The sequence below is a fragment of the Juglans regia genome, chromosome 12 (assembly GCF_001411555.2).
Source record: "Juglans regia cultivar Chandler chromosome 12, Walnut 2.0, whole genome shotgun sequence".
Classification (NCBI taxonomy): Eukaryota; Viridiplantae; Streptophyta; class Magnoliopsida; order Fagales; family Juglandaceae; genus Juglans; species Juglans regia.
In genome coordinates, this window is record NC_049912.1 from 29257550 (window position 1) to 29270624 (window position 13075).

The 13075-nt window shown below is 38.2% G+C and overlaps 1 protein-coding gene and 1 pseudogene across 2 annotated transcripts; both read left to right on the forward strand.

Moving 5' to 3' along the window:
* Nucleotides 1-2398: 2398 nt before the first annotated feature.
* On the forward strand, nucleotides 2399-5628 carry LOC109008973 (annotated as a pseudogene).
* Nucleotides 5629-8573: 2945 nt separating this feature from the next.
* Nucleotides 8574-11495, forward strand: LOC109008974 (CASP-like protein 5A2). 2 transcript variants are annotated; one of them, XM_018989290.2, is made up of 4 exons: nucleotides 8574-8992; nucleotides 9805-9937; nucleotides 10846-10965; nucleotides 11149-11262. In XM_018989290.2, exons 1-3 carry the CDS (start codon nucleotides 8778-8780, stop codon nucleotides 10930-10932), a joined length of 435 nt encoding a protein of 144 aa, XP_018844835.1. In that variant the 5' UTR covers nucleotides 8574-8777; the 3' UTR covers nucleotides 10933-10965; nucleotides 11149-11262. The 2 variants fall into 2 exon arrangements, with proteins under 2 accessions (XP_018844835.1, XP_018844834.1); XM_018989289.2 differs by lacking the exon at nucleotides 10846-10965 and having other exon boundaries at nucleotides 8578-8992; nucleotides 11149-11495.
* The last annotated feature ends 1580 nt before the right edge of the window (nucleotides 11496-13075 follow it).

Below are 13075 nucleotides of genomic sequence, written 5' to 3' on the forward strand. Positions count from 1 at the left end.
AATGTCTTATGTGTTTATGAAAATGACAAATTCAATTTGCTTTGCTTCACGCGTACAGCTAGCAAAATCGTAATATCTTTTGATTGTTTGAGAGAGAAGCTGAAATTCAGGGTAGACAGGGACTGCCATTTATTTATTTTTTCTTAAAGCTTCTCTCCATCACGAGAAGGATTGTTGATCTCATCAATAAACTGCACCAAATTATGATCTGTATGGAAACTAGTGACAAAAAATTCTGTTACATGTCCTTATTTTTATGATTATTTTTTTTTTCAAAGTCCACGTACGTTGAACAATAATTTATAATCTTTATCAGCAGTACTATATATATATATAGAGAGAGAGAGAGAGAGAGAGAGAGAGAGAGAGAGAGAGGGGTACAGATCGATCGAGTTGTCTTACTGGTTGTTTGTTGGTACGTACTTAGTTTTCTTGCATCCACTCTAATTAGAGAAATGTCGTCTATTCTATGAACGGAATAATTCATCACGAATCATGTAGAGTAGTTCCCCATGCACGTACGCATTAATGTTAAGTCATTGAAAATATATAATGATTGATCAGCAGTTTAGTCCCACCTATCATCTATAAATCCCATTTATTTTAGAATAATTAATGCATTTGTAAGTCATATATATATATATACGTTTTTATATTATTGTTATACCATCATTTTATTTGTAAAAGGATTAAAATTTAAAATGTGAAGAGGAAGAGTGTGTATTAGATTTGTAATTGAAACTGCATGCATGCAATACCTTTCTTCTCACTTTGATCTTTATGTTTATATTTATGAGAGAACTAATCCACGCACTAAAGCGCAATTGACGATGGGCAATTCGGACGACGATTCCTTACGTTGTTTCCTCAGAAAATAGCATCACCGAACAATGTCATGTATATAACTAGACCGACCGACCAAGGTCGTCTGCCGAATATTTTGGCTTTTCCAAGCAATCGTACTTTTGGTGCATTATCCTTGCACTTACTGCCTGTGTCATTGTCACATTGCATTGAAAATCATATATATGTTTTTAATATCCTACTGATCATGGGATATATATTAGCTCAATATTGTCACTATTAGCATGTAGACCCACAAGCATAATTAATCAGCATTTTCCGGATTATAAATACGAAAAGTTATCCATGACATGAGTCATTTGTCAGTATTATAAGGTACAAGTATGTTTTATTAACACATGACCCAATGAATCACTAATGTAAAAGTAAATATGCTATATATTATAGTTGTATCTTAATTACTATAATCAATTAGAGGATTTCTCTCCTAAAAAACATATCCAAATTCAAGGGTCATGATAATGTCATGTTAACACTTTAGGACAAGAGCGAGACAATGTGTATATAGTATTGTAGTGTACAGAATTTTTCACAAATATATCTGATTATTCTATAATTGCAATGAATCCTGTAAAAATATGGTGTATTTACGTACCAACTCGTGATTAGTAGATTTGTAAACACAATTGTTATGTCGACATCTATTATAATTATAAATAAATGAAGACATTCTGAAGAGTTTTCAACTTTCAAGCCAACGACGTGTTAAACTTATCAATCAAATGACCCACAAACAAACTTGGAAGTTGTAATTTGACCAAAATGTCCAATGCATATTCCGAGAATTACCACGACCAAGAAATGGGAAGTGGAACACCAACCATAGGCATAAATAATGGTTAAGAAAGAGTGATGGTGTTGACCAAGGGGTGTAAAATGGTTAAGGGGGGTTGCCATGATTTCAGGAATGCACGTGACATATATTTACGTTATTGCGATTCGTAGGCAAGAACCCAACCCCCCATGAATCTCGATTTTGGTTTTATTAATTAATTCGATGTTTCTTTTGTGTGTTTAAGGAAGTTTTTCTCATTTGTGATTTGCCGCCCCTACTTGCTTTGCATCGGCGTGCAATACACTTCACTGCGTTGCGCTGTCAACTCTCAAGTCAAATCTGTAATAGTTTTTGTTTTTGTTTCTGTTTTTGTTTTTTTTAAGCAAATATTTTCTTGCCGGCACCGCGATTTCTGCTGCAACTCCATACGAATTGAAAAATTGGTAGTGGCCAGTGCTTTTAAACAGCAGTGGTAAATAGGGACGTAGACCACGCGCCATTAACCGAGAATACAAGCTAGTAAACAACGGGGAGTGGGGAAAAGGAAAAAGACGAGAAGTGCGTGTGTTCAGTGAATCAGTGTTTAAGATCTGATTTACAGAAACAGAAACAGCGACATCGAAGGAAAAAAGAGGAGAAAATCACCTGAATGCTGGCAATTGGTCTAACTTGGACTTTTCCCATCCCCAAAAGAAAAATAAAAAAGTAAAAATAAAAATTTGTGTCAGTATTTTATCCACTATTTCTTCTGTTCTGTTCCGTCAAATCTCTCTCACTTATTTTCAGTCTGGTCGGCAACCGAGGAATCTTCAGGTGCTCCCCTTCTGATATACATACAGTCACAATCTTCTTTCCTTCCTGGTCTTATTCACTCTTTCCCAAGAAATTAGATTTGAGAATTTCTCTGTTTCTTGGTGTTTGATTTTCCTGTGGTATGCGTTCTGGTGTTCGTACTTCTCCTCGTTGAAGGAATTAAAACGCTCGTAGAAGCTGAAGTGTGTTTGTGAATTCCTTTTCGTTCTGCGTTTTTTAAAAGGTAAACGAGTCTCTCCCTTTGTCTCGTTTCAAAGTTGTAAAAGTTTATGCTCTATATGTCGTCTCATTTGTTTGCTGTGAATCCTGACGTAATGCTGGAAAAGTTCGAGTTTTTGTTTCTGTTCGTCTCTCTGTCTTTGTTTTTTTTTTTTTGGTTTCACCTCAAGGCTCAGTTGCTTTTTTTTGTTTTCTCTGTTTTTTATCCTCTAGATTTGCTCGGTTTTCTCAGCATCCAAACAGTGGACGATATTCTCTTTGAATATTCTCTATATTTAGATTAGAAAAAGGTTTTGTTGCAATATATTCTGATTTGGCCTTCTAAATCTTGTCATGCAGGGAGTATAAAAAGGCTTCGATCTTAACAATTATTACGGTGATGGATTCTGCAAAAGAATTACCAGTGAGGAACTCAGACAAGTGCTTGGATTCTCAGCTATGGCACGCCTGTGCTGGTGGGATGGTTCAAATGCCACCAATCAATTCAAAGGTCTTCTACTTCCCTCAAGGCCACGCCGAGCACGCCCTCGGCGGGGCCACAGATGTCGCGAACTCCTGGATTCCCTCGCTTATTCTCTGCAGGGTCTCTGCTATAAAGTACATGGCAGACCCTGAGACCGATGAGGTTTTCTCTAAAATAAAATTAACGCCTTTGAGAGACAATGAATGGGGTTTTGAGGATGATGGTTTTGTAGGAAATAGTGGGATTGAGGAGCAAGAAAAACCAGTTTCTTTTGCCAAGACGTTGACTCAATCCGATGCAAACAATGGTGGGGGTTTCTCTGTGCCTCGTTATTGCGCGGAGACTATCTTTCCGCGCTTGGACTATAACGCGGAGCCTCCGGTTCAGACCATTTTAGCCAAGGATGTGCATGGTGGGGTTTGGAAGTTTAGGCATATATACAGAGGGACGCCTCGCCGTCACCTTCTGACGACGGGGTGGAGTAATTTCGTGAACCAGAAGAAGCTTGTTGCCGGGGACTCCATCGTGTTCTTGAGAGCGGAAAATGGGGATCTTTGTGTTGGGGTAAGGAGGGCTAAGAGAGGAATTGGTGGTGGAAGCCAGTACTTGTCTGGGTGGAACCAGGAGGTTTCAAACTGTGGCTCTCCATTTGGCGGGTACTCTGGATTTTTGAGGGAGGGCGAGAATAAATCGATGAGAAGAAGTTGTGGTGCGGAATTGAGGGGAAGAGTGAGGGATGAATCTGTGGTGGAAGCTGCTAATCTTGCTGCCAACAGGCAGCCCTTTGAGGTTGTGTACTACCCGCGTGCAAGCACACCGGAGTTTTTTGTCAAGGCCTCTGCAGTCAGAGCTGCAATGCAGATTCAGTGGTCCGCTGGGATGAGGTTTAAAATGCCTTTTGAGACAGAGGATTCCTCTAGGATAAGCTGGTTCATGGGAACCATATCTTCTGTTCAGGTTGCTGATCCTGTTCGTTGGCCTGATTCTCCATGGCGTCTTTTACAGGTATGGTTTCCTTTCATATCCCCATTATGTCGTCTTCGTAAAAGTTTTCATTGCTTCATACTTCAGGCAGCAACATATATGGTATTGTGCATCTAAAGGTTCTAAGATTATCCTCAAAAGCCTGAAGTGTTAATTTCTGTGACTTTTATGATAGAGATATGGATTTCCATGAGCAAGCAAATAAAACTCATGCAGTGGTTTGCTTGTTGTCCGGTGAAACTCGTCACTTGGGCTATTATTTTGTTTCTGATTCAATGCTTATTCTTTAATGGTATATTCATATTTGGTTGAAGCTTTCGTGCCGATGATCCTGCTGGCTAATTCCCATATTCTTTAATAATTACGCATTATGTTCAATATAGATGCTAATCTGGTTGTAGCCCAAGTACAACTCGTGCATCAGTTGTTGCCCAGGTCCTGCATAGGTTTCCTTGTTGGCTTTATTCGATCTGGTTAGTTTGAGTAAATTCATGCTTCTAACGACTTATTTGAAAAATTCCATCTATCAGGTAACATGGGACGAGCCAGATTTACTCCAAAATGTGAAGCGCGTTAGCCCATGGTTGGTTGAAGTGGTATCAAACTTACCGGTAATCCATCTCCCCCCATTCTCACCACCAAGAAAAAAGTTGCGGCTTCCACAGCACCCAGATTATTCCTTACTTGGCCAATTTGCAATGCCATCTTTTCCCAGCAATGGCCTTAACCGCAGTAGCTCCCTAAGTAGAATTTCAGACGGTATTCCTGCAGGCATACAGGGAGCCAGGCATGCTCAATTTGGGCTTTCTGCAGGAGATTTTCACAACAAAATGCAGTCAAATCTGTTTCCAATTGGTTTTCAGCAGCTTGATCGGGCTGCTCCTCCTTCTCGAGTCCCTCATACCAACATGGTGGCCAGTGCTGAAACAAACGATTTATCTTGCCTGCTGACAATGGGGAATTCCACCCAGAATTTGAAGGAAAACAAACAAGTAAAGACGCCCCATATTGTATTGTTTGGGCAACTTATCCTGACCGAGCAGCAGACTTCTAAGAGCTGTTCTGGTGATACAACTGGAAACGGCTCATCAGCTGGGAGCCCTGAGAAGACAGGAAACTTCTCTGATGGTTCAGTTTCACATCAGAATGGTTCGCTGGAAAATTCTTCAGACGGAGGGTCTCCCTGGTATAGAGGTCACCATACAAATGATGTTGCTTTGGACACAGGTCATTGCAAGGCCTTCATGGAATCGGAGGACGGGGTCCGACCCTTGATCTGTCGGTTCTAGGGTCATACCAGGAACTGCATGGAAAGCTGGCCAATATGTTCGGCATGAAGAGTTAATAGATGCTGAGCAAGATACTGTATTGTGAAGACGGCAAAGAAGGCTAACCATTCTTACAGATTCCAGTAGTGACAACCTAGGAAGGTAGAGAACGGGCAGTCAACTGCCTTATTGTACAGTTGAATTTGCTGTTGCGATTTTCTCGTAGCTTTCTTTGCTTTGGAGATGTGGGATAATCCTCTTCATCCAATTTCGGAACCCGGGGAAAAATAAAAAAGTTTTGAATTTCAAATTAGCTGAAATTACGAAAAAAAAAAAAAAGACAAACAAGAAAACACTTCTTAAGTGCCAGAAGTGTTCTACTAACCGTTTGGATTAATATGAGAGATGAAATTATCTCATTTCATTTATTTTCAACTAATAATCTTACTATTATTCACAAACAATATCAACTCATCTTACTATTCAAATGAATCTTAAAAATAGCTTGCAAAAATTCAGTTGCAAGTGCAAGCCTTCCTAGAACTTCAAAAAATATATATTGCTCAAGTCAAAACATTTACTGAATTACTGCCGAATAGGTTGGTATCTTGACAGATAATGTAACAGATAATGTTTTAGTGGTAACACCTAGCAATTCTTAGGAGAGCTTTTAAAATTAAATATACTAATATGGAAAATTCTATATGTAGTCTGCACTTTGGGACTCTCCGCGCACGCTAGGAACGAATCGTTTCATTAATAGTCAAAACGCTATCGTTCTATGGAGTAAAACACATAAACGATATCGTTGGTCTCGTTCATTTTGTCGTTGGTGGACTCGAAGCCAAAGCAGAAGTATTTAGCGCCGATGAGCTTGCGGTTGCAGGAGGAGGAAGGGAAGTCCTTGGTGGCGACACATCGGCCTTTCCACTTGGAGGGTATAGGGCCAAGATCTCATTCATCCAGATGCCGGTATCTTAGTGATTCAATGAGCTTTGAAATGGTATGTGCATAACTCTGGCGAGAGAAAATGTTCATCAGGTTTCTGCAAAGAAGCATGCAAGTTGAAAAAGACTGAATCATTATTGTAGGCAATATATGTGAATTTCCTTTCCTGGCCAAAACTAGAGATCTAACCCCAGATCCCTCCCTTTTCCTGTATCTATTTATCCATTTGCTGTTTTAATATTTGCAGGCATTACATGAAACTGCAAGGATGGAGATCAGCATGATTTATAGAACTTTACAAATTTGTAAAAAAATCCATGATAACTTTAATCATTTCAGATTACTTATTTTGCTGAGCATCTCTCACATATTTGGTTCTTATTGCTAATTAAAATCTCACGCTCTTACGCTTGGGCTAGATGTCGGTATCGACTACTCCAATGACAAGGTCATACCCAAAGTCTGATTCTTTGAGGAGACCAGATTATTTGAGGCCCAGGAACTAGGGGAGCACGTCGTTTGCACATGGCGGACTTGCTCAGGGATGAGGGAAATAACGTGCAGGAAGACAACTCTAGGGAGGGAGGAAAAATGAGAGCTTTGGAATTAGAGAGCACTGTGTTGTGTCTGCGAGAGCCGAGAGAAGAAACTGAGAATGGGAAATATGCTAGGGACCTTTTTGACATTTCATCACAATTTAAAGAGTAAATGACCGAAAGCTCATTTCGTCCGCACGCAGGCCCCCAACAAGGACTGTACCTAGCAGGACTCTACTAATATTTATCCTTTGGTTTTTTTTTGACAAATTGTTAAATGTGACACTTTCGTAAGTTAATCAATTAACTTCAAATATATCTTATCATCTGAGATACTCTTTATGATCAAATATGCTTTTTTAATTAAACATGCCTACTACAACTAATCATGTGCTTAGTTGAATTGATTCTTATTGATGAGATACATAATTCACATTGAATCAAGACATGCTTGATTATATACACACTTGCATAATAACAATTATTCCCGGTCAAATCAAAAGTTCGTAACTATTTTCTTCTAAACATCCCCCTTTTTTCTCATTTGAGACTCTGAGAGTGTTTTCTTCCAAGTTTTTGCCAAGCAAACTGATTCACAAGTCAAGGCCGGCCTAACCCTAATCTATCTTTGACATTGCCATATAAAGATGACGAGCTGTAAGCAAAGAAAAGCAAGAACCAGTTCGCAATCCAAGAAGAGAGACAAGACACTCGTGCGTGGAAATGGGATCAATAAACAACGTAGCAAATCCCAAAGTGTTTAAACGGTGGCCGAAAAAAGGTATCAACGATTCGGCATAAAAGAGCCACCATGCCAGGGTCAACCATTGCCGCAATGTTCGAGGGAAGCCCTCCGAGAAAAATGTGATCTCTAATTTTATATTCAGAGAGAAAAAAACTACTGTTGAACTTTGGGAACTTAACGCGGATTTCAATGACCTGAATTAATGTCAAGCTACTCCACCATGGTCTATGTTATTTTAGGGAGCAAGATCCAAGAATGCCATAGATAATATGTACATGGCAACCGAGAAATCTGATTTCCAACGTGGGAATTCGAGAACTCCAACCTGTTCTCCAATTTCTTATTTCTGTTTTACAGAAAATCAGGACATGTAACATTAAGACCAGATCTCTATATTTCTTTATTTTTATTTTTATTTTTTTGAAGTCAACTTAAGCTTTGTCAAACATCATTGTCTTTTTGAAACATCATCGGTTTCCTGAAAACATTTTAGGCTCTCACTCTAAGATGGACAATATGAAATAGTGATAGTGGGCCTTTTGGTTAGCTTTCTGCTCACTATGTTGGGCTCAGTGAGGTGAGCATTTTTGACAACCTTTATCCGGATGGATCGGTCGACGCAAGACCAGAAGCATTGAGAAGATCAGCCTATTATGGCAGCCCAGCTGGATTACATCCTAATCGGCCCATTTGGAATTTCTCACAACCTGAAAATGAAAATTATATTTAGTGGTTCAAATTTTTATTTTTTATTTTTTTAAAATGTATTTGAGAGGGAGCAGAGACAATGAAGAGTTATAAAAATCTGTCCACCCAAGACATTTGCAAAAATTTATGGATTATAAAAATTGATCGGGAATTTTCTTTTACATTTTTCACATGAAATATGAATATCAAATACTCCACTTATAGAACGACGTCGTTGCACGATCTTCCATCCATCGAGCTCCACCTACCACTTTCTCCACTAAAAGCAAAGCAAGGCAAAGCAAAAGGAAAGGCATATAATCTCAGAAAGAGAAGGGCTTCAGCTTCTGATATCTGAGATTGAATTCAATAAGATAGGAAAACTTTTCGTTCATCATGTGAAAATGGTGGAGGATGACTGCTTCTGGTTATTATTTTGCTGGGATTGAGAGGATAAACGCAATTAAGCTAAGCTATGAACGTGATTCACCCAGCAGTGCACCCAGTTGAGGCTCCACCGGCGACCGGCGCGGCCAATGACGCGATGCCCAGAGGCAGGATGAAGGACATCCAGGGCATGCCTGGCACTACCGGTGGCCTCGTCCTCCGCTTTTCTCAATTTGCTTTTGCCCTCCTCGCACTCTGCGTCATGGCCACCACTGGCGACTTTCCTTCTGTCACCGCCTTCTGGTACCCGGCACCATCATTCTTTATCTTTCATTGATTTTGAATCTCTTATTATTTTAAGTTTTCTTTGGTGACAAAACTGCGAAATTTATTCAATATATAGTTTGTTTCGAATTTATATTCGTAGCTATCGAGTAATACACTATTTCATTTCTTTGTTTTAATAAGACCCATGCTTATAACAATTAGGGTTTTGTTTCGCTGTTTCCGGATTACAATTTATGTTGAGGATGCGAGTTTTTAGAAGGCTTACTATTTTTAACACTGTCAGAGTCTTTATTGAATGAATAAAATTGGTTTAGTTTTGGCTCTGATGGGGAGATTGGTTGGCTTAGGGGGAAGCTAGAGGTGCTAAATTTAGTTAGAGGCCCTGAATGAAGAACTATTCTGACTAGCCTATAGTTTCTTCTCCTGAAGTTCGAGGAAAGAGTGCATGTCGCAAATCACACTTACTTGGATAAACTGCACTTAGTTTTTAGTGTCTCTGCAGAAACTGAAAAACTCCTAGTCAAAATTGACTGTGACACTCAGAAACTCTGAGGGTGAGTTTGTCTTGGCTATTACCTTGCAGGTTTTAAGTAAGCTTGTTATAGAAAGATGGATGAAATCATATTACATCCGACTTAAGTGTGTGCAAGTTGGTTTCTGAAGCACCCTGCTAGTTTCAAACATGACTTTCGTTTTCAGTCCTAACTGCGATAATCTGCAAGCTGATAATATGTTGTTTCTTAGCTTTTGAGAATGGGTCAGAGTCAGAGGTGCTCTTTGTTTCTTGCCTCATAGCATGACAGTTTTTATGGTATTTTCTGTGCCAGCTATCTTGTCGCTGCTGTCAGCTTGCAGAGCTTATGGAGCCTCACTCTTGCCATTCTCGATGTATATGCCATTTTAGTAAAGCGCCGTTTCCGGAATCCCAGAGTTGTAAGCTTGTTTGCCATTGGTGATTGGGTAAGAAAACTTTTGCTGGTATTACTATGAATGGGAGCATGCTATGGTTGACTTCCTTCTCAATTTTTTAAAATCTCGGATAACAGCTGCCTTATATGTGATGTTATCTTTTATAGTTACTCTATTTGCCAGCCTATGTATCCACCCAAACCTACTGTTAGCTTCACATTTTTTCGAATATATGGAAAGCATTGAGTGAGTTCTATAATTGTTACATACGTGCCTAGGGGTGAAAACCAACTGTTTCGGTCCAACCGACAACTTATATACATGGATAAAACCGGCTGAATCCGGCCTGTAAAGGGGGAGAAAACTGGTGACGTCAATTTCGGCGTGATTCTGGTCTGTCGTCGGCATCCCTTCGGCATCGCAATGAGACGGAAAGAGATGCGCTGCTATGTGAGAGAGGAGAGAGAGTGAGAATCGGGAGAAGAAGAAGAAGGGAATAGGGGTATTAAACCCTAAATTGAAATGACGCCATTTCGTTTCATTGTAAATTTTTTTTCTAAACAATACGTGTAAAACGATGCCATCACAATGGCATCGTTTTACCTAAGATATATAAAATATATATATATATATATAATCGGCCGGTTTCGGCGGTTTGAACCAGGTTCAAACCAGAACCGAACCAATCGACATCGGTTTTAACTTATTTCTACCGCCGGCAGATTGGTTCTCTGCCGGTTTCGACTGGTTCCATTCTCCGGCGGCCGGTCCACATTGGTCCCGGCCGGTTTGATCAGTTTTTGTACACCCCTACACGTGCCTGTATGGGCCAACTTGTCTTCCAATTAAATCTTCCTGAAGTTGTTTCTCTTCATCCTAGTCTTGGAGATTTAAGGACTGATTCTTGTTGCATCCATTGTTCATGCCTATTTAATGCTCAGCTTGCTGTCCTTCTATAGGTAGACATGGCATCGGTTGGTTTTGATAAACCAAAAGGACTGTATATATTATCATTGCCTTTTGTCCTGATCATTTGTTGTCGGTGACACCATTTAGGCGGAATTGGACAAACTTTAAGGGTTGGTATCTTGCATTTGACACTAATTTTGGGTCTTTTTTCTTAGATAACTCCTATTCCTGTATTCATTTTTATGAAAATAATTAGTGCTCCATAGTTGTAACTATCAATGTGATGATCTGTTTTATTTATTTTCCAACCTCAAATATGGTTTTCTACCTTTTTTTTTTCTCTTTAACTGCAGATCACTTCCACACTTACATTTGCCGCAGCTTGTGCATCTGCTGGTATCACTGTTCTTATTGGCAATGATATGAATGATTGTGCAGTGAACCATTGCACTAGATTTGAGACAGCAACCGCTATGGCATTTATGAGTTGGTTTGCTGTCTCGCCTTCCTTTATTTTGAATTTCTGGTCTCTGGCATCGAAATAAAAGACGTGAAGTGTTTTTCTGTGTTTTGGAAGTAGTACATGAGATGTTATCATTTTCATTCCTCTCCTATGTAAATTTTGTAGCTGGACCTAAAGCCTCCTTATCAAGTATTTGGAGTTCTCCATATTTCAAGACACAGAATCCATAGTTTTGAATTTTTGGAGAGTTCATTCTTATGGTATAGTCGAGTCCAAGGTCCTGATTAAGAGGGAAGAGACGGTCGATCAAGCATGACGAGTACCAATTTTTCACTTTTTGTCAATTTTCGGTCTAAAATATTCCAAAATTTCCTTTTGAATCTTTATTAGTTTTTTCCCTCTCAAAATACTTAAATAAGAGAACGCCGTATAATTTTTTTTCCTCGTACATAACGTTTCATTCACTCATTATTTATAGCACTGAAATATATAGTTAACAAGAAAAATGGTAACACATCAATGTAAATGGTAAACTTGTAACTCTTTTATAATTATTTTAAACTTCTATTTTAAATGAAAAATATTTTCCTTGAATTATTAGATCAACTTTATTTTTTAAAAATAATATATTGAAATCAAAGTTCTCATTTCTGTTTTGTTTAGGCTAGAATTTGCAGTGCCGGAATAGTAACGGGCAAAACTTAGGTGGGTGTTCTATCTTGCATTAAATTTAAGACTCCGTTTGGATAATGAGATGAGATCAGATAGTTTGTAAATAGTAGTAAAATATTTAAATTGAGATGAGATGAGTTGGTTTATAAAAATTTGTGTATTTGGACTTAGAGATAAGATGTGATGATTTTAATTTTTTTTTTTAAGATTTGATAATGTGGTAGGTCCAACCAATTATTAAAAAGTGTTTGTAATGATTTAGTATTATTTATAAATTTATTTTCTATTGACTAATATCGATTAATAAATTAAAATACCCATAAACATAATTAAATCACAAAGTTAAAAAGTTAATACGATTATTTTTTTCAAAATTTTGATTATACAATAATTCAAATAAATCTCAATTTCTATTATAATATACATCATTTTAATTATCTATTAGTGATTACAAAATTCCGTGCGATATTTTTTCCGACTTTATTTCATTCAAATATTATATTTTGATTCAAAAATTCGAGTATTCTCTTTACATTACAACGATGAAAAGTTCTCAGTTATTTTTTTCTCTTTATCATTGTTTATATCGAAAAAAATACATACGTGTCCAAGCTCCGTAATATAAATTATTACAATTCTGATTGGGAATATTGGATGTTAAAATCTCAACTTTAGCTTATCCCAAATTTATTTAATTCGAATTGCATAAAATTTATGAATTACCAAAATGTTTATATATTTTAACAAAAATATTACCATTACAACCATAACAAAATTATATACATGTGAAAAGACAAAGGAGGTAGGTAGACGGGGAGAAGAGCATGGAGATGAAGGCAAACGGAAAGAAAAAAAGATACGGATTGAATTTCAGTTGGGGTGTTTTTCCCTTTCAGCGAGAGAAAAGGTCTGGGAGATGTCAAAACCCATGTAATATGTTCGAGTTCTTCTACTCTAAAGCCGCTACAGTACCCAACACCACACACCGCCGACGTGGCCTTTTTTTTTTTAGCTGCTACAGTAAAACGGTTCGTTTTACTCAACAGCAGCAGGTCTGCTACAGTAAAACGAACCGTTTTGGTGAGAAACAAAACGCAACTTCCCTTTCTAAACAGTGCATTCGAATCTCAGACCTCTCCCGCTCA